This window comes from Idiotropiscis lumnitzeri, chromosome 17 (genome assembly GCF_059441095.1).
Source record: "Idiotropiscis lumnitzeri isolate Australia: NSW breed Sydney's pygmy pipehorse chromosome 17, RoL_Ilum_1.0, whole genome shotgun sequence".
In the NCBI taxonomy this organism is placed as follows: domain Eukaryota; kingdom Metazoa; phylum Chordata; class Actinopteri; order Syngnathiformes; family Syngnathidae; genus Idiotropiscis; species Idiotropiscis lumnitzeri.
In genome coordinates, this window is record NC_142407.1 from 10,591,910 (window position 1) to 10,614,583 (window position 22,674).

A 22,674-nucleotide genomic window follows, 5' to 3' on the forward strand; every position below is an offset into this window, starting at 1 on the left:
AGTCTTTCATATATATATATATATATATATATATATATATATATATATATATATATATATATATATATATATATATATATATATATAATATATATATTCTTTTTGGAGCTTCATGATCAACGGCTCGTGCCTAAAAAACGTAATAATAATAATAATAATAATAATAATCTATTTGATTTAGAATGCTTTTAGAGACACTCAAATATGGTTAATAGTAAGGGATTCAAAAACAGATAAAATAAGCACATACATTTCAATCTAAAACACAATGAAAATGTAGAAATGCAAAATTAAATCGAATTTAAACATTAAAACCCACTTTTAAAAGAAGAGTTTTGCTGAGCATTTTGAACTAGGACAGGTTGAATCAATCACAAAGATGTTTCAGGAGTTTGTTACAGCGGGAGGTGGCAGCTATGTAGAAGGCACTGATGGCAGCTAAGCACTTATGATGAAGCTCCTCAACCTCAACATAGTTCATTGGCGCGAGATGACTCCGAAGCAATACTTGTGTTAGACAAGGCTTTAGCTTGAGCACAAAATCAACAAGTAGGTTTTACAGTGAATAGGTGATTATGTATTATCTTATATCGTGACTCACAAATATGCAAGACACAGTCCACAATTTCCCATCCTATTGGGGTAAATGGGAACATTTACCAAAAATCTTCCTGAAATTTTCTATGTACTTTTAATTTGTGTAAAACCATGTAAGTCTTTCAGATCTACTCTCCCCTTCGCTGTCATTGAGCATCCACAGCTGTCCATCATGTCATGTCCGAGCGCACAGCTGTTCCCCCCCAGGAAACATTTGCAGCAGCTCTTGGGATTATTCCTCCTTTTCCAGGGGCCAATCACGTGACCCCCTATAATAACAGGAGACGCGAGCTTTGCCTAGTCCCACTTCTCCTCGCGGACAACTGTGGAGCCACACATGAGCGCTTGTGAGTGGAGCAGAGGGACCTCTTTTGGACATTTCGATCATTCAATTGTGGACGTAAGAGACGGCGATGGAGCAGCAAAGATCGCGAGAACTTGCGCGCCGCCACCAGTAGCGCGCACGGTCGCTACTCGCTCGGTCGCGTCCGCCTTGTTGCTGTTGGCCAACTTTTTGTGCATCTCTTACCTGGCCGTCCGATCGGGGCGAGTGCGCGTGCTGAGCGCATCCTCATCGTCATCTTCCTCACGGGACGGGAAGCTTGCATGTGGAAGCAGCAGACGGTTGACAGTTCTCCTCTTCAAAAGTGCTCGATGCCCGCGCGCAGGATGATGTTCATCGGACTCCTGCTTCAGTTCTTCTCCCACGGTAAGCCCCTTTCGCTTTTTTATTTTATTTTTTTAAATAATCGCATTTCTGGTCATTTTTTCCCCTCGCATGCAGAGCGTGATGCTATTCGACCTAAATTTGTAAAATACAATATATGCATGTGATTGCAACTGTAAGTTAAGAGAGAGAAAAGATCACAGCTTCCCCATTAAATTCAAGCCATTCATAAAGTTTACGGTTGTGAAACCTATCTATCTATCTATCTATCTATCTATCTATCTATCTATCTATCTATCTATCTATCTATCTATCTATCTATCTATCTATCTATCTATCTATCTATCTATCTATCTATCTATCTATCTATCTATCTATCTATCTATCTATCTATGTTCATTGAAATGATTTTTGCTTGTTCACAAAACCCAATATGCATGTGTTTGTGATCTGGCAGCATGTTAAAAAAAAAATCATCCGTAGAGAATTAGGCAATTTGGCTACCGTAGAGTTAATACTGAAATTGCAATACTGTACACTGTTAAGTGCTTTTACGACAGGAGAGTAATTAAGAACTGCTGCTATCTGCATTCTTGTAAATGCATCATGTGAATGCGGTTGGTGAAAAACGCTTTTAATGGGGTGAAGGGGAGGGTGGTTGGATGAAGGGGTAAGAGAAGCGTTTGTCAAGACTAAAAATTGACTGTCCCGCGCATGCAAACACAATTGGTCAAGAAAAATTCAGCCTATTTAATCACATCTACCCGATCGCTATTTATCTGGATTACACCTAATATATGCACTTCAACAGTACGTGGCCCAGGTTGGAGTGGAGCCTCCCGGCGGACAAAATGGTCCCATTAAGTCCATTTGCAATTAATTTCCAAGGCGGCCTAGTTTACATGCGGATGACATCATGGGTTCACTCTTTCTTCTTTCTCTGGACATGTTCCAAAAGGGAGTGACGGGGGTGGAGGGGTGGTGGCCATCCAGCACATATTGATTGGATTGTCGTCCCACATCATGGAGACATTTCACTTATCTGGTATTCCCCTTTAAGAGGAGACTTTTCTACCCATTAGCGCATGTGTAAATCAGTGGCATGGTACATAACGTGCATTAGATGGTGATTGCGGCGAGGTTTTCATATGATGTCAGAAATTGCAGGATTCACCACTTAATGGCTGTAAAATAAGAGAGCGCTTTATGACACGTTATCAATCGGGGCACTCGGCTTGATTAAATTGGACAAATACTCCGGGATGAAATGTTATTAGAAAAAAAAAAATGACTGCAATTTCTAGTTGTGATTTGAATTTGGATGATCGTCTTTTGTGGCACCATTGTTGAAAAAATACAAATTCTCATCACCAAAGCGATAAAGTTGTCATGGCTGAAAAGCTGCAGTGGGGCATAAATGTTTGTTGATCTGCAATAATTCATACATCAAAAAAAAAAAAAAAGATAATAATAATGATGTTATTTTGCTTTATGAGTTTTCTTCATTGCTCAAGGCGGGCACACTCATTAATTTGATGAGGTTTTGTGTGTGTGTGTGTGTGTGGGGGTGTGTTTGTGTGTGTGTTCATGCACATCGTGTTTTCTGAAAGTTCACATAAAGATCTCACATGTAACTCTTTTTTGACCAGATGATCAACTTGATGGACCTGAGGGACCATTTAACTGCTTTTGCTTTTTTTTTTGGGGGGAGAATGTTGCATCAGCCTGCTAATAAGATGAGACTGAAATCTTTCTCATGCTTTATAATATATGCAGCTTTTTTTCCTCAAACCTTCATCAAAGGAAGCAAATCGGAAATTGAATTGCTTTGAATTATGTTTGAAATTGATAATTTTCCATCGAAATGAGTGTCATTTGCAGAGACACTCCAAAAACATGGAAGACATGCAGCACTTTTCTGTCTTAAATAAAAAAAAAAAAAATCACAAGCAGTTCAAATTAGTGTTACGGTTAATGCAAACCTACACAGATTTTTTAAAATGCAATAATGATATTAATAAGTGCAAAATTCCACATAATTATTGCATCAAGAGGCTCTTCCAAGCAGTATTTAACCGTGATCTCTTTCAACGTAAATGCAAATTGTCAGCAATAGACTTTCACGCCGACTTTAAAAAGAAATCATCTGATTTGAAATTTTCTTCACAGGTATTAGAGAAAACAGTCGAAGAGATGGAGCGGCAAAATCACATTTCATGCAATGTTATTTTTAGATTTGAATACATTTGGCCGTGTACAACTCTGTCACCTTAACAATGGCAGCGTGGCGCTTTAGAGGAAGCCTTTCCCAAAATGTCTGTCACTGCTGACAAGCCACAGCGCCGCGGGCGAAAGCTCGCCAAAGTCGTCATTAAAGTGTCTATTCAAGATCGAAGGAGGAGGAGGAGGAGGATTGCACCTGTCTTTACACAGCAGATGCAGCCTTTGCTTTCTGCCCTATGGAAACGGCATTGTAATTTCACTCTTTGCAGCCAGCCTGTATTCTATGCAGCAAGGAAGACACATTTTATGCACTCCAAACTGCTCAGCAGCTGTGGATTGTTTGCATGGATTGTTTTCTTTTTCGTCGGAATGGAAAGATATCGCTGGCGTCGGGGCCAAAATCTCACACAAGTCACATTTTGGTGAATTTCATATATATATATATATTTTTTTAATCCATACTATTGGTCAGTCCAATCACATGGGTATTATTTATTTTATTTTATTTTATTTTTTTAAATTTAATTTTATTTTTTAATACACATTATTGACCAATCTAAAGTGTGTAAAATGTCTTTTTTTTTTTTTTTTAATTTTTCACGTTGCAATGTTAATGGTTGAACAACCGTCTTCTGAAAAGTAACTATTTTAGATGTTCAGGATGCAATTGTCAGGCAAATCAATTGGAAGCCAGTCATTGTTGACTCATTCACTGCCATTGACGGATATAGACGCTTGTGGATTATTCACATGACCTGAAGTGTAAAATGGAGTGTGACTATTTGGGTTCGTCATTTATTGGATGTTGATTGCCGTCTAACATCGCTGGCATGACTTTCCCAGAGATCATTTCAGTCTGTGTAAAGCCAGATACACCGCTCATGTCGTTTTTATTGACGAGCATTAAACGCGCGACTTCTTTACCTTTCCGACGAGGCCGCCCACTTTTCTCGTTGTTCTCTTGTCTCTTTCCAAAGTCTGCAACTCGGTTGTGATTTGGCCGACTGCACACAAAGATTGAACTGGCAACATGCCCATTGGACATCACCAAGATGAGAGAAAATAAAAGGACGGCTCATCATTTCAAGCATCTGATGTCGTAAAAAGATCATTTGGATTATAACGCTTGTATCGAAAAAAACCTAAATTGCCAAACGGAGCTTTGTGGATGATGGGAGCATTTAATTGAACCGTCAATGCTTGAGAATTTGACCTCAGGTAAACTTGTTCAATACTTTTCTGATGTGTAGCCAACAAGTAACGAACTTTGTGATTTTGACGTGAAACAGAACGGCAGACAATTAAGCAACCTCAAACTCGTGTTCGCGTAACGTCGTACAAGTCCTGCGGCACAATGAACATGAAAAGGCGAAGAGTTTGCAACTTTAATTTACTCACCAGACAAGCTAACAGTCAGGAGTGTGTTGAGACGCTTCACTAGTAGTGCTTAAAGACTTTCCACTAACAACCCAGGCTAATCTTCCTTCCCCTACGTCAGATTTGAACAACCCACAGTTCGATCTGAGATGTTCCACTCTGTTGCCCAAAGCGCTTTGCATTTTGATTGCAAGTTCCACACATTGCTGCAATTTGCCAAGCAGAATATCTCCATCACTGCCAAGAAACCATATGGCACATCGCAGTTTGGCGCGGCGAAGGAGCCTGAAATATTGACAAAACTGCGGGAGAAAACGCCGAGCGCTTGATGCGACACCGGAGGCAGGCCGCTGTAGGCCAGACGAGTGATGATGTGGCGCAGCATTCCAGGGTTACAGTTCATCAAAACAAGACATCGGTCCATGTAGCGCTGATTCGGAGAGCGCCGCTCGCGAGGCTGCTCCACTCTGCTCGTCGTGCCTCTGCCGGGCTATGTGCATGAAAACTGATTAGAGCAAGTGCAACTGCGCTGTACCTCTGAAAGGCCCTCTCGCTCTGAGATACAATTTTCTTTGCCTGCGCAAATTGAGGACTAAATAGAAAATAATTTCTCCATCGGAGATAAGGATTCCCCCCCCCAAAAAAAAAAAAAAAAGATGAAGGACGTCTGCAGACTGAGGAGTAATCTCGACACAATTGTTGTGCCGGCATCTAAATGTAATCACGGTAAATTGATTTCATAAGTGTGTTTTATGAAACCAAAACCTGTGATTGGTGTATTTTTTTTTTTTAATCTGGCAAATATGTGCTGCTCATAAGAAATCTCTTGAATCCAAATCCAATGGAATTTGGAAGTAGTCTAAGCACGATTGTGCAACGTGATATATAATAATAAAACAACAACAAGTCATATTATATGTTATTAAATGAACAACATAATTGTGCCGTCTGCAAAAAGTAAACACATGTCCGTACGTCTTCAGTAATTATTTGAAGGCATGCAGGAGTACGGTAAATCATAGCCAGCACTTTTAGCTGGTTATGATTTTAGCACTTCCCTTCCCTCCAGCGGAGATGCATTAATCATTAAAATTTTATACCCACATATACGCCGATGGAGGGGATTCAAAATCGACCTGGGATGACAAGCAAAAAAAGTCCCCCACCCCCCGACTCCCTCCACACCCAACTTCTGGTCTGTAATGCGTTTTTACAGTTTTATGTCAACCTTTTAAATATGCAAAGATTTTTTTTTTCTGGAATTTACTAAATTACTAAGAATACTTTTGGAATATTATATATTGGATGATTCCTACACCTAAACAAAAGATCATAGCATGAAGAGCCATTAGGATGCTCATGCAAATGAACATGAAGATAAGAATAAGAGGCGTAACTGGCAGGATTTACGGTCCATGGTGTCACACTGCTCGAGCGGTGGGAGATGGGAAGGGGGAGGAGCAACGGTGGGCCACCGTGTGGGGTCAGTGGCTAAAAGACAAAAGTGGACACTGTCGCGTGCGGATGGTGATCACATGATTGGACGACAACCCCCCACCCCTCCTAAAATGAGATTGCGCTTGTTCCTGGCAGATGGGTCAATTTCAGTATCTATGGCTTTGACCTAATTGTCTCCAAAATCAATTTGGCCGCAATGTCCTTCTCTCAGGTGTTGTGTTAGAGGGCAGCCAGGCAATCTACGGCATTAAGAACCTCATTACATCCTCCTCTGTACACCGGGCCCACGCTGGGCCCTTTGTTCTGTCAAGGCTGACGGCTCAAAACATCAAGAGAAAGCCAACAAAGGCAGACTCTCAAGCAGCCTGGAAAGTTTTTTTTTTGTTGTTGTTTGTTTTGCAATAAGGTCAACTACAACAATAATAACTAATAAATTCGATCTTTTCATTTACACTCGAGACAGAAAAGCTATTTTTCGTCTGAGTTGTTTTCAAGATATTACATTTAATTTAAACTTTTGCGAAGTAAAGTCAAACAGACAAAAATCGAAAATAGGAATGCGCAAATTCAGTTGTTGCCAATAAATTGAACGAATAAGTCAAACTTTTATCAAATAAATCAAGGCCAATTCAACCACAATAAATGGTCTCTATGTTTACACTTTTGCAACAACAGCTAAAAGTGGAGATATTGTAGCCTGAAATGTTCACATTTTTAGGCAGACGAACTTCACAGCGCATGGCACCTGTTTTTTTTTTTTTTTATATAGGCAAAAAAAGTAAAAGCAAACATCATATTGCATGAAAACTCTAAGTTGCAAGTTATGTAAAAAAGTTAATTTAGTTAATTTAATGGAGTGTATCTAGTACATTACTACACACCTCTGGAGAAATCACATGGTTCTACAGCCTTAAGGCCTTTTCACACTGCACTTGTTTTTTTTTTGTTTTGTTTTTTTGGTGTTTGCCGTCGGGCATCGCTAAAAGTAGACAATGCCCCCGGGGCAAGCTTTCCCATATTTGGAACTGACAGCAAATTAACGGGGAAAACTTTTGCCATTAGTTGGTTTATTCTCGATAGCACTCTGAAATCACTCCGCCAGCCCCTCTGCTATTGGCTGATCACAAAGCTCTCAAATTGAATATTTTTCATTTCGAGGGCACGTCTCAGCAAACGCACAACCCTCGCGGCACATACGCAATGAATACGTTTGTCGACGTTGTGCTGTGCGTTAATAAGCGCAGTGTGAAAACTCATTAATAGTGTGAAAGGTGGTGCGCAAGTTACCAAATATGTTTCCTCGCCTCACAAAGGGCCACCGTGAAACAAACTCAACAAAGTGCCGTAAGCAGTAGAAAAGTGCCGATGATTGACTGAGGCTTTAAAAATGTAAATTATGCCGGCCCACCACTACCAAAAATGAGGCGATTCCACTTTGTGCTGTTCTTTCGTAGGACGACACTCCCACACATCACATTTAACTCTTCATACCGATGACGATGTGTTGAGTCAACAGGTCTGCTCATCATATTTATCATCAAAAAACAACTTTCAGTTCACATATCGTCAGTGTGTCCTTCCATTTTAGTTGTCATTAGGTCCAACCACTCAATCTAACAAGATCCAATTATCCAATTATCGTACTCGCGACTGATTGACACAGTCACTCTGATAATTAACAATAAATTGCGTTTGCAGTTTGCGGTGGTGTGGCACCTCACTGCATCATAACGAGAGCTGTTTGTAATTATTCCGAAAATGTAGACTCGCTTGCAAATGACACATGGCGAAAATCAGATGAGCTTGTAAGATAAAAACACAACTTTAGATTCAGCTGGTGTGACGATGCCCACGGCAGTCACTGCAGTCTTCCTGGCTAAGCATATGTTTAATTTTAAAAGATGTTGGGAGGACAATGAGCTGATTGGAGGAGAAAAGTGGCAAGAAAAGGCTGCATCAGCAAGGACTAACACCGGCCTTAATTATGGCTGATTAACCAACTGTGTCCTTCTTAAGGAAACAACCCTGTCCGGGGGCGAGTGCAGCACACAAGCCAGAATGCGCAATTAATTCATTCATTAATTCACTCTCGGCTCTGAACACAAAGTGAAAAGCCTTCACACACTCCCAAAGTGATGGGGCCATGTTTGAATGGTTAATACCGCCGGGAATAAATGCATTTTAATTGTTGGCATGACATAGGGGGTCAGTCATACGGTGATTGGCGAGCGTTTGGACTTCTACTAGACCTTTCCATCATTTGCCATCTGCTCAGGCCAATTTTTCCCCCCCAGATATGTCTTTTAATTTACTGTGTTGAATGACATCCAAAAGACACACTTTTGGCAATGTTCATAACACTTTGTACTCATGCCTCGTTGCTGCTTTCCGGTACGGCCTTTTTGCTTTGCAGGTCAATCGCCGTCCTTACATTAACATCCCATTAACTGTAAAGTAATGTGAGTGCTTGGTTTTAATTTCTATGATAGTCCCTGAAGTGATTTGTCTCATTTGCTCAAACTGCTGGACCTTATTCGTGTATCATGGTTGGGCTCACTTTTGAATACAGTAGTTTTATTCATTATTCACCTCATTATTTTTTTATACTATACACGTTTTTATCTGTATGTGTTTATTATTTTGTTTAATTACTTTGTAAAACATGTTTTAAGTTTACTGGTGGTATTATGAACAAATATAAATTGTGTGAGCAGTCCACACGGGCTTATCGAAACTTTATGAAATGATAAGAATAATATTCATTCGGCTACACCATGGGTGCCCGTCTTCCAACACACTCGATTGAAATGATCAGGAGCTTGCTGATGAGCTGCGGTTAACACTTTGTCCTCTCTGTCATAATCGCCTATTGGCAGCGAAACCTCATCCGTCACATTTTCGTGAACTTTTAAATATATATATATATTTTTCAAAAATCTATACTATTGGTCAGTCTCCACGTGTGGGTGCTATTTTTAAAAGTGGCTTGCTCCCTTTCATGGAGGTCTCCTGAAAAGGGACTACTTTGGATATTATATATATACATATATATATATATATATATATATATATATATATATATATATATATTTATATATAAATAAAATATATGTATATATATTCTATTTATATATATATATATATATATATATATATATTTATATATAAATAAAATATATGTATATATATTCTATTTATATATATATATATATATATATATATATATTTCTTTTTTTTAATAAATTATAAAAATCATAAAAAATATAAAAAAAATAATTTTGCTGCACATTAAGCATCCCAACCGAATTATGTTGCTAAATGAATATCTGCCATCTGCTCATGAACTGCTATCAGCCCAAAAATGCACGTACATTGCCTGCAGTTTTATTTTTATTTTTTGAAAGTGTGGGAGCTTGATCAATACTCATCTCGAACCACATCACCCCCACCTAACACAATGTCTCTAAAGTTCCATGGAAAATCACTTGATTTTTGATGGGTGAAATGGGGACGTTTCAAAGGCACCTTCTGCAGGTTGAGTCTCTCGCCTCCTCATTGGTGTGACTTCCATGCAGGAATTTCTTTCTGTCACACTCCCCATCTCCCAGCAGGCTTCCCACTCCTTCGCCACACTCTCCTCTCATCTCCAATTACCGGCCGGCAGCGTGGCTGGCCGGTCATCCATCCCACGCCTTTTGAATGGCTAAAAGATAAATTGGCTCCAGCCAATCACTTCCCTGTGAACGTTGCCGTGTGGTCTCTCATGAACGGTGTGAACCTTCATCATCTTTTCCTGCACACGCCGTATTAATCAACCCAGTGAGAAATCAATAGAGTGTATTATGGCGCACATATCACCATAATTCATCCCCAGTTCTTCTTCAAACGCACATGCCGCCGTTGCCTCCAGACTTAAGAGATCTTTATTTAATCAATGAGCACAACTCAGCCGTACGTGATGCTTTTATATCTATCAGATAGTCGCCATGTTTTCATAGATTAAACACAGACGCGTTGTAACGATCTCGGAATCCAACCATTTAGATAAGCTAAGCATTGTTTTTTTTGTTTTTTTTACGATCATATGATCGTTTTAGCACGTGGCCTGCGGAGTCACGGCAGGAGCCGTGGCAGGTTTCCTGCAGCGGCAATAAAGCGTAGCCTCTGTTTATGATATATTTCATGCGTGAGTGAGACGTGGACCTCATGTGGCGTCTGAGATTACCAAATACGCGGCGATGGCAGCTGCGCTTTGCCCCGCCAGTCGCCGGCAGCTTAATCAAAGTGTGTGACCAATCTTAACACAATGCTGTGTATTTGAGTGTGTGCGTGTGTAATCTATATGTTAATGTACGTGAGCTTGCGTGCACTTGCGGACAAACACCTCCAGCCACAGATATGTGTTAATAGAGCTTTCTTTTCGGTTTGTTGCAAAATAAGCTTTGGTTTCATTCACCTTCAAGCAGGTTTTTCCAATCTTGGGGTCGGGGCTCTCAATGGCTCGTAGGGTAGTTATCGTTAATTTGACGATTGTTGGAATAAAATGCTGTCGTGATTTATTCATCATTCAGATACACTCATTCTTGGCAATGGCTTTTTGATTCATGTTTGTTTACATCAATGCATGATTGGTAATTAGCACTAATATGGGTGCACGTCAATTTTATGTCACTCGATGCATTTTGATAATTATGCACTCGAGAAATGTTTTCATGTTTGTGATTCCCTTAGGTGACTTTTGAGAGATAAAGGAACTTGAGCCATGTTGCCGACATCATATTCACATTCAAACTATGAATCTGTTTTTTCATGCTTGGTTAAGTTGGAACTGAACTGAATCACTGTGATTTATGTATTTCATAAATTGCGTCTGTGTTACATCAAGTTTGGGTAAACGTGGCAGAGAATTGAAAATACTAATGCAGTAGCTCAAAGAAATATGTAATCAGCATTCGGTAAGTCTATGAAATTGGAATAACTTTGAAATGATTATGTGACGATTTGTTTTGTACACCACTGCAAGCTATCACTAAGACAAGGAATGCATTATTAAATTAGCATGTTAATACGATTAAAGCAACAAAGTGTTATGCTGTATTCCAAATTATTATTGTCATTTTCCTAAATAGTCAGTGGGCATGTTATTGACTCCAGGGTGTACGCCGCCTCTAGCATCAAAGCCAGCTGGGATAGGTTCCAGCTCACCTGTGACTCGAGAGAGGGTAAGCTGTACAGAAAATGAATATGAAATGAAAACGGGATAATAAAAAACACACAGCTGGCACCTGTTTGCAAAAAAATCCACCACAATATAAATAAATAAATAAATATTTATATAATAAATAAATAAATGTATATATAATATATATATATATAATATATATATATATATATATATTTATTTATATATTTATTTATTTATTTATTAATTAATTAATTATTATTTTTTAACATTAACATTTTTGAACATACAATAATTGCCTGTTTGGGTATACACTGACTGACCTTCTTGTGCATTCCTTTTGAGATGCCCCACAAGCTCTCAGTAGGGTTAAGTTCAGGTGATGAAAAATGATCACACCAGGTGCTGTTCTTTTTATACAATTTTCCCCCCAAAAAACAAGAAAAAAAAGCGTTTTGTATATTTTCTTGTCACTTTTCATAATGTACCTGTTTGCTGCTCCTAAGTGGCTTTTTAACAGCTGCTCGCTCAGTAGGATGCATTTGCCTGACATTAACATTCCTTAATATTCGAGTCACACACAAATCACTAAACAGGAAAGCAGAATTGGACTGTCCTACGCCAGCTTCTTTTTTGCAATTATGCCTAAAAAATGTGACTTGCTCAATAACATTCACCTGTGAAATTAATGATCAAACCGGTCTGAAATTCATATCAGTGCAACAGTACAGTATTAACAGGCAACAATATTTGCAAAAACTTTCCTAAATAATTTTCCAGTTGTTTTAATTCGGATTTGAGGTGATAATTTAATGAAATAATAATTTGGAACAAAAGTTGTACGTTGTCCTTCTAACCTTTTTCAGGTTTTTCTTGGTTCTTCTGCTTTATGCGTGTGCAATATATCATTTTTTCACCCGCCCCAGATTCTACAGTCGTTTCCACTTAATTCTCATATGCACGTTGGCAAATCAACCGTATTTTGGAAAACGATTTTGCAAGTTGTTGAAGTGCAAATCGAAAGATTGGGCATGCGACATGTGAGAGTTGGCTGCGTGTAACAACATCCGTTTCGATGCGGGCCAATGTTCCACCGTATGAATGCGACACTATTCAGCAAGTGACACACAAATAGGTATCTAATATGCACTCTGGGGAGTGACACGAGGAGGGCTTCAGAACTGAAAGCGGAGGTGGAAAAGAAAAAAAAAAAAAGCTTTGGATTGGAGGATATTGTGCAGCGTGAGACGTCGCGTTTCAAACCTGATAAGAATGCGCTCACGTTGCATTTCGGTGCCATAAGACTTTAGCGTAAAGCTTCTGTGTTTAGACAGTGCCTCCATATTAGCTGACTGCTTCTTTGGAAGCGTTCCAAAGGCTCGGATGGCCCCCCGAATGTCAATCAATCCAATCGGCCCACCCGCTGCTGTGTTTTATGGCCATATTGTGAGAGAAGAACACTTGTGGGCTTTCAATTTAATCTTCCTCGTGGTTATTATAATGAGTAGTTCTCCGATGTGTCCGCAGAGCACAATTCATTTGATCTGTTGTCTTAATTACAACCTATTTATCCCAACAGCAAACAGCGGGGCAATTAACCCCGCAGCTAAGCACCTTTCACCGCGTCTCCATCAGGTAGCGCACCGGTGTCGGCCTCCTTAGACTGTCTGCTGGCCGAGCAGGGCTGCATCCAGGAGCATTCCTGCATGGGCCTATACCACATATTGGAGTACTGCTCAGCCGAGGAGGCGGTTTCGCCGCTCGGCCCGGACGCCCGCGCCGAGTGCCTGGAGGCTCAGAACTCCTTGCAGCGCCATCGCCCCCTTCAAGTTTGCAAATGTCAGCGCGGATCTCGTAGGGAGGAACACTGCCTCAGGGTGTACTGGACTGTGAGGTTTGGAGGTGGGATTTAAGCTTTGCCATCTGCGTGTGTGTGTGTGTGTGTGTTTAATGCGTATCGACATTCACCAACCGTGGCAGTATGCACACCTGCCTCTACAAACTCAAGTGAGCCAAGATTAACTGTTGACTTTCATAGATATCTTAATTAAGTGTTTCCTGGCACAACTCCACATTGGATATAATATTGTGGCACATCACCAAACAAAAGTGAACGGCTTACCGTATTTTCCGGACTATGAGGCGCACATGAAGATAAGCGGCAGCAGCTCCTAAAATAAATTTTTTTAAAAATTTAAAAAAAAAAAAACAACAACAGCATATGCAAGCCGCACCAGGCGCAGTTTTATGTTGAAAAAAAAAAAAGAGTTGTTTCCTGCATGTGCAGAACAATTTTGTACTGTGAATGCATATAAAGGCAAACACTTTGCTAATTAAAACAGAACAGACTCAAGAAAAAACATAAAAATCTAGATTTACTTCGCGTATTTTCTGAACTATAGAGCGCCCCCTACTGGTGAAAAAATAATCCACAGAAAAGCCGCACCGTTGTATTAGCCACATGGTTCAAAATCGAGGAAATGAAGCGTCTTATAGTTCTTAGTTAGACTCAAGCTCCCTCACAACTCTATGAGGAAAAGTCAACGGATGGAAGTATGGATGTTTTAGTCGTCTGTTATGAGAGCAATATTGACTCGGAAGTGTTCCAAGTGATCTACTTGGCACAGTTGCATGTTGTTATGTTGCGTTTTTGTATCGTATTGATGGTTTCTCTAATTGCGGTGCTATTGGCCGATGAAGTCAGGTAAGCCAACACGGAAGGTCCCAAGTGACAAATGCACAGCCCGCCACTGTCACGCATCATTTACTGAGAAATTGAGGGAAAATGTGGACAGATATTGCTGCGTCGCCAAAAATGAAAATCCGGGATCTGCAACTTTACCTGGATCCAATGACAAAATTGTCGAAGCTTTTCTTGGGCCTGCGCCTCATTACTCCAGAGTTTTCCTTTTTTACTTTGGAGAACAGGACTGTAAGCTACTAAGAGATCTTTCGTATATTTTGCTTGCCTTATTTCGCAACATCAGAGAGGAGACGTACCGTATTTTCTGGACTATAAGACGCTACTTTTTTTGCCAGATTTTGAACCATGCGGCTAATACAACGGTGCGGCTTTTCTGTGGATTTTTCTTTCACCAGTAGAGGGCGCTCTATAGTTCAGAAAATACGCTAAATAAATCTAGATTTTTTTTTCTCTTGGGTCTGTTCTGTTTAAATTAGCAAAGTTGTTGCCGTATTAAAAGGCACTGTTTTAACATTCTGTTTATATGCAATCACGGTAGAAAATCGTACATGCAGTGAACAAAAAAAAGTCTGGTGCGGCTTGTATCTCTTTTTTTTGTGGCTGATATAGCGGTTTGCCTTATAGTCCAGAAAATAAGGTACTTCTCAATATGATGCCATGAACTGTAAACTGTTCATTAGTTCGTTCGTAGAATTACACCAAAAAAAAAAAGAAAAAAAAGAATCACTCTGAAGTGCAAAAATTCTGAAGCAGTATTCTAATTGCAGAAATTAAGTGAGCAGGATAAACTCAAAAACAAGATTTGATTGGCAGATTTCCGTGGACTTTTGTAGCGCTTTTGCCGTCCTACGTGCAACCCGTTAAAAGCAGACTTCCCTTCTCTTTGAAGCCTATGATGAGTATGAAGTTTCTCCTTATGAAGAACTGGAGTTCAGCCTGGTGAGAAACATTGAGATGTCCCACATGGCCTCCATCATGGCAGGTACAAGCCACTGATCTGAACGAGCCCATGTATCATAAAAGCTTCTTCCCTTGTCGTCACGATGCATTTGTTTCTTTTCCCACCAGCTTCCTCTGTGTCAGTGGACGGTCACAATCAGTGTCTCAAGGCAGCCCAGGACTGCGGCTTGTTTGAGAAATGCGGCTCGCTACGCTCCGAGTACGTGGTGGCGTGCACCAAGCGAGCGGCCGCCTCTGACAACAGTTGCAACCGTCAGAAATGCCACCGAGCCCTGCGGCGCTTCCTGGAGCGTGTCCCGGAGGAGTACAGCTTCGCCCTGCTCTTCTGCCCGTGCTCCGATACCCTTTGTGGAGAGCGCCGCAGGAAAACCATCGTTCCGTCTTGTTCCTACGAGGAGAACACCAAGGGCGAGGAACGAGCGGGCAAGCCCAACTGCCTCAGCCTGCAGAACTACTGCTCCAGGGACGAGCTTTGTAGGTGAGAAAGGTTGCATGTTCGTGACAAAGCTGAGGACGTACGGTATTTTCTGAGGTGAACATTGCTGTCCGACATTTGGCAGAATCGGCGCGAAAAGGAAGGAGAATTGTGTCCTTGTTTTAGAACATGCTCACCTTGTGCATCACATCTGCTGCCGTGCACCCGACACACTCACCCGCGTTGCCAAAATTGTTCGTACCACTCCGTTAATGACCCAAGTGTGTCCTCCAATTGGCATCACAGGTATCATCCAACTTGTAATCAGTCTGCTTGCTAACATGGTGGCTACAGGAGTGAAATATGTGCCATTACGATTTGAACCACGGGCGTCAAACTCCTTTTTGTGGACCCGCCACATCGTAGTTGGGGTTGTCACGACTATGAACCCATATAAATGCGTTATCTCATACACGCAACAAATGGATGATTAAAAACCCAGTTTTGTAACCAGAAGCCACAAATAAATGGTGAAGCAAATGTGCTAGTTGACGCGCATGATTTGCCCTTCGCGGGCCACATAAAATGAGGTTGAGGGCCAGATCTGGCCCCCGGGCCTCGAGTTTGACACCTATGGTTTGAATTAATCATGTAGGCAAGAGAGCAGCAATAGCAATGTGTCTGCTAGTGGGAATGATGCAAAAAAAAAAAATCGGTTATTTTCCTCAACGGTAGGAAAGTTGGCTCACTCTACTAAAGACATCCGGTGAGATACTTTGTGAGCAACTGCAACCCAAAGCAGAATCAGTGCTTTTCACCCTCAAGGCACCTTTAAAATTCTGATTTTTTTAAAAAATTTTTTTTGCGTCAGATCCCGCTTTGCTGATTTCCAACACAACTGTCAGCCAGCTCCTCTGTCTGCTTCTGGCTGCATGCGAGAAAGCAGAGCGATGTGCCTCAAGGCCTACGCCGGACTCATAGGTGAGTAAATGAAAGCGGAGAAAATGTTGAGAGATGGAATCGTTTTGCGGGAAAGACACAACTCGGCGTGAAGGATTATTAGAATTCATCAGCAGGTGTCTTCCATTGATATTTGGCTTTTATAATCCTTTTTTTTTTTCCCCACTAGAAAATGACTCTTTACTTAGTCTTTGCTTTTCGCTTTGGGCGATTTGTTGTTTCTTCTTGTTTGTCTGCAATAATTGTCTTGAATTAATTTTAAACAAACCACAATGACTTATTAATCACAACCAGCCTAAAAACTCTTCAGATATACCATCTAATTTATATATCATATAAAATGATAAAAAAAAAAAATAACAATAGCCTTAGGGAAGCAATCTTTAAGGTGAACATTTGCAATTGAGCTCAGGTTAAATTTGTAATCACATTGACTCAAACATCACATCAAAGCCGTCGATGACGGATGAAAGTCAATTCATAATGTCCTCATAGAAAAATGCAATCATGAAAAAAAAAATTTTTTTTTTCCATCTACTTTATGCACAATACCCCCCCCCCCCCCAATTTTTTTTGCTGCTGCTTTTGGGATTCCTGTCAGAAATGCCCCAAAAAAGAATCTCACATTTGTATTTCAACTGTCAGCTCATCAAAATGTCTCTTTTCAAAACATTTTTTGAACCTGTTGCATGAGCGCCAAGATTGTCGATAGTCTGCTTGGTTTCTTCACCAGCGGCGCGGCGCATTAATAATATCTGAGCTGGCTTAAAATGAATGTTTGCTGTCTTTTGCAGGCACCATTATGACTCCCAACTATGTGAGCAACAGCAGTACCGAAGTGTCCCAGTGGTGCACGTGTGACGGCAGCGGCAACGAATGGCAGGGCTGCCAGCGCATCCTGCACATGTTCAAAAACAACATTTGTCTGCGTAAGTGTCATTGGGTGGCCAAAACAATGCACCTTCTGCGATTTATTTATTCAGTCAGTCTGCCGTGACACTTTTGAAGAACACATGCTACAATGCTAAGATTTTAAAATGCGTCTTCTGTTCATTTATTTTGAAACATTTGCTTGGGAAATCTTGTAAATAGTTAAAGGGTTGGATGGTTTACGTAACGTGTCAAGTACTTTAGCAGAAACTAACTGGGAGAGCTCAAACTCACCTTGTGGAATACTGCTAGGGTAAAAGTTGCTGACATTCAATGTATCAAAAGTAATTTCCTCACATTAAATATGCATAAAGGGAAAAATATTACAAACGTTTTGGTGGTTAGAGTCTTTGAGCTATAGTGTATTTCACTTGTTTTCTTCAAAGATTTGCAACGTGGCTAATGAGCGATGTTAGCTAGCACACTAGTTAGCCTGACCCTAACATTAACCGTATGCCTAAACAAGCTCATTGACGTTTTGACTTGACTGCTAGACTGAAGAGGACCTTAACTCATTCACTACCAGCCAAGTTTAAAAAAAAAAAGCCAGAAAGGTGATCTGATATCCCTTTTGAGAAAGTTCGGATTAGGGTTAGCTATCCCAGCTAGCTCTTGGTGAGAAAGGTACACCCTGGACTGATTATCAGCCAATCGCAGAGAACATTTGTTAGTTAATTAGTTCTAATCATTCGCACATTAAAAATTGTTTATTAAAAGAGTGAAGTTTCTCATGAATAAGCAAAGAAGAAGCTGAATGCCTCAGTCAAATCCTAGTTTTATAGCGCTCACTGTGAAAATGGTCGCATGTATTCAAATATAGGACAGACCGGAGAAGTCAGAATGACTTGGTGATGATGTATAATGAACCATGCAAAGACACCCCCTGCTGACTCTGCCTCAGGTGCTGCTATCAGCTCCATGGGAGTTTCCGTGACACCCCCCGCTGAGACCAGTCCCGTTCCAGCTCCCGAGCCTTCCCCGAGAGTCCGCGAGGAGAAGGTTAACGCCGTCAACTCTCTGCCGGAATTTACCACCGTAAGTAAGCCCTCTTGGTGCACGATCACTGCCTCGCCGCATGAGAGTTGAACCCATACGACAACCTCCACGGAAGCTAAACGGAGCTAAAATGGCACCTGCGGGGACTTCAGCAGTGACTTGGGGCCAGCATCCGTCGCTATAACCGCACATTAATCGAACGCCCTTGCCACCCCAATCCCCCTTCCTGCCCTTTGTGGTCACGGATTAGCTGAACGTGTTTGCAACGTTAGGCTCAGCCCTCAACTTTTAATATTCATGTGTGCACACCCCTTCACTCTATATTCTCTTTCTTTTCTCATAATCCTCCCACAACACCCACTGCTGCAAAAGCTGTCACTGGTGGCCTGCATTCAACATTCATACACAGTTTATTTAATAATAAACCCCTTTTGAGTTCTTTCATTTTTTTATTTGACATTGTGGGGTATGTTTAGGTGAGCTGAATATGTTAGGGGGTGAGTGATCGGGAGCATGTCCAGCTCCACAGATGATAGTTTGTTTTGGTCAGTACGGCGCGATGACAGCCATATGTGCGAGCCATATGAGAGTATGCATGCATCAATTCACTTAATTAATCATTAGCGGAGAAAAGTGCACGTCCTGAGTTTTCGGGCTCAAGAAAGCATCTTGACATAGGTCGACAGCTGGGTGAGTGACTCTCCATGGTGACAGCTGTTTCCTGCTCACATCACAGAGCAGCAAATGTGTTTACAGAGTACACACTATGGGCTTCATCCGCTACAGCTGCAAATAGAACCTTTTAAGTGGAGTGGCCAATACGACTTGAAATCAAAGGGAATGACATCTATCTATCTATCTATCTATCCATCCATCCATCCATCCATCCATCCAACCCAACCATTCTATCCATCCAACCAACCCAACCTTCCATCCATCCATCCATTCTATCCATCCAACCAACCCAACCTTCCATCCATCCATCCATCCATCCATCCATCCATGTCTTTTAAAGATAAACATTGTTGTGTTTACGCCAAACATGCCTTTTGGATTCATGGACAAAAAAGTTAAATGTTGTTGGGGTGTGTAGACTTTTTCTATTCATTTCATTTTGGGAAATGCATTGACGATTATATAAAAGGAAAATACATCACATTTACAACAAATTATTACATACATAATTTGTAACAATACGAATGAAATGTTTAAAATTATTTATAATGAGACCTTAAATGGAAAATCATGAAAACAAAAGCTATGTCAAATTGCCTGTTATCTATAAATAAATAAATACGAAAAATAAATGTCCAACTACTGTTATGAAACTGATCAAATCATTTGTGAAGGAAATGTGCTCGCTTTTTATTCATGAATGCTATCAACGAAACACATTGTACCACTTTTTTTGCGCCTTTGTGCCAAGCAGAGCGATAAGGTCTCTTAACTGCACACACGCACACACACATAGAGCACGCTGTTGATTGGCCGACATCAAATCATCTCTTTTGTTCAACAATCAACAAACATTCAAAGCTTTTTTTTTTAATTTTTTTTTTTAAATACCCAGCGACACGGCACGGAAAGAAAACACAACAATCATTTGAAGCTAAATTGTGCATCATTTTTCTTTGTTTTACATGCTTCTGATCAGCCAACAAGCCGTTGCCAAACGTCTAACAGTTTAAGTGAGGTTTCAACCTGTTGTTGTTCCATCTCAGCAACATCCAGAGATGGAAAAAAAATATATGTTTCCAAGTTGTTCACTCATCCATTCCATTTTTATGATTGCAGTCTGAGTATTGCCGAGGGCCAATTTCTTCACATTTGATACAAATGTTTCTTTGGGCTCAAAGATGAGCTGATTGTTTTCTGCTGTCAAGGTCGATGTAACTGCACAATGTGCCTTTTTACCATTACCTGTAGATTATTTTTACTTCAGGGAATTCCTTTAAATTGGATCATAACTGACTCATGGAAGGATGTTATTATAAGTTGGTATTTTATTTTAGCGGATTTTTTTTTTCATGTTTTTGTTTTTGGGGTAAAATTTGCTATTATACACAAGATTTGTTTGGATTATTTTACGCATATGTTTAAATAGCAACAACATTTGAACCAAGGCTGTTCTAGTCCACGAAATTGAACAAAATAACTACAATTGGAAAAAAACGACTGCTTTTTAAAAAACGAAAACTAACTAATTAAATTTTAAGTTTATAAAACTAAGCATGATTTTAGTTTTGGGCTTAATATTTTGTGATTCATTTTAACTCAAGAAGGAAGGTCGACCTGTTTGTTTTTTACTTTGTGATCAATGTATATCTATAACTAAAAATAATACTAAAACTAATAAAACAAACATTTGCCACAAAAAATCAAAACGGATGAAAATGAAGGAACCCGCGCTAAAGAATAATTAAAAATAACTGAAAAAAAGTTATATTAATAAAAAGAATTATAAATTAAAATAAAAAAGAAAATCCTCAACTATTACAACCTCGATCTGAACTTAAACTTCAACTCTTCTGCTTTCCTTCCCACGTCACCCCTTTTTCTCAACTGAATTATTTCCATGTACAGATTGAGAGCAGTGAAGAAGAGGAGCAAGAGGAGGTGAAGAATGAGGAATTTAACATCATCCCGCCATATTCCGAGAAAGACTCCAACACTGAGTCAAGGGCTACCGAGAGGCAGCGAGGAGCAGCCAGCTCAGTGGCGCCAGTCCTTCCACTATTGCTGCTGTCTGTACTCCTCCTGGACTGGGACTGTGGGAGCGACTAAATCGTCCGTCTTCTGCTCATTTTTCTCTCATTCCCACATTCAAACCCATGCCGACTCCCCGAGAGAAGTTGCCAGAAAGAACTGCAAAGGCTTTCATTGAAAAAGAAAACTCCTCTCCCTCTTAAGAGTTCAAAGATATCAAGTAGTGCAGCAGTATCTGTGTCTTAGCTCCGGAGCAGATAGTGCATGGCTGAACTGAGAATTGCTGTCTGGGCAAACAGTCCATCCAGAGGCTGCTTCACACTCAAACGTACATCCCCTCTTTTAACAAGAAGCACATTGCCAAAGGCCACACTCACTGTACGTGCTCTCCAAGACAAAACCGCAGATGCAGCGTGCGCTAGTGCGTCCGAGACGGAGCACGCACGCCTTCTGATTTCTTTTTTCATGACTCGTGTCGCATTTGTGACTCGCTCGCCCCGTCTGCTCTTCCTCTGCCTCCATCGCACGGCGCTCTCATTGAGTTAGATCACTTTATCGGTTCATCACGACTCTGCCTAAAGCCAAACATGGTACTGACTTGACTGAGGAAAAAAAAAAAAAAAAAAAAAAACAATGACCCAACTGGTACTTTAAAGTAACCTTGCTTTTGCATTGACATTTTATTTACTGTCAATGTTTCTTTTTCTTTTTTTTTTTTTTTTGGTAAGGATCCAAGCAGCGTCATGTAGTGCAGCACACATATATATATATATATATATATATATATATATATATGTATATATGTCTCACAGTCTCCAGCCGTCCTCTCGTCCATCAGAATGCAAGCCTGTATGAGTGCAACTTTCCTTTCTTGACTTTGGGAATGGTTTGTTTCGCCGCCAGCCAATTGCAGGGCACACATGGACCGAGTCCACTTTATTTTCTTTTTCAAAGCTCTGCTTTTTGTATCATTAACAGTTGACTTTTGCATTTTGGGAACATGCGTTTACCTTTTACGGCCCTGGAAAAGTTACCTCGGAGTCTAATAATTAGCCCTGCGGGGGTTACATTAGAGTAGATGAAGGGTCATAAATGGACTCGTATTCGTCGTGTTGCAAACAGCAACGCATTAAGCGCCGCCCGTGAGCGGAGGAAACTGAAATGACAGTGACAAAAGCAAGGAGAGCTTAGTCAAGTGGGTACCATGCGTCGGCTTCACGCACAAGCCATATCACGTCTTTCCAACCTTTGGCTCCTCTCACAGCGAGCACCTCCAGTCACTTAGAATTATTCCGAGCAGGATGAGTAATGAGATGGGGCAACGGCAATGAGATAAACCTCCACGGCAGAAATGAGGACGGTGGGGGTGGTGGAAGTGACTTAAAGCAATTACGGGACAATTTCAAAGAAGTCAACATGTAGGGGAAATGTAGAGGACGGCTTAAGGGAAGGAATAGGCAATTTACAGCTGTCATAGACGCTTATCCTGAGGAGATGTG

The 22,674-nt window shown here is 40.5% G+C and overlaps 1 protein-coding gene across 1 annotated transcript; it reads left to right on the forward strand.

Annotated features, from left to right (window-relative positions):
- The first annotated feature begins 918 nt into the window (after positions 1–918).
- gfra3 (GDNF family receptor alpha 3) lies at positions 919–21,809 on the forward strand. Its single transcript, XM_088279316.1, has 8 exons — positions 919–1,306; positions 13,140–13,406; positions 15,098–15,190; positions 15,277–15,646; positions 16,455–16,564; positions 17,338–17,472; positions 18,375–18,508; positions 21,053–21,809. The coding sequence occupies exons 1-8, from the start codon at positions 1,204–1,206 to the stop codon at positions 21,251–21,253; spliced, it is 1,413 nt and encodes a 470-aa protein (XP_088135442.1). The 5' UTR covers positions 919–1,203; the 3' UTR covers positions 21,254–21,809.
- Positions 21,810–22,674: the final 865 nt, after the last annotated feature.

Bases quoted from the DNA above. Each gene is read 5' to 3' on its own strand.
- gfra3 (XM_088279316.1), top strand. From the start codon at position 1,204: ATGTGGAAGCAGCAGACGGTTGACAGTTCTCCTCTTCAAAAGTGCTCG. The intron at 15,191-15,276 runs GTACAAGCCACT...TTTTCCCACCAG, and splicing joins CATGGCCTCCATCATGGCAG to CTTCCTCTGTGTCAGTGGAC. The intron at 18,509-21,052 runs GTAAGTAAGCCC...TTCCATGTACAG, and splicing joins CTCTGCCGGAATTTACCACC to ATTGAGAGCAGTGAAGAAGA.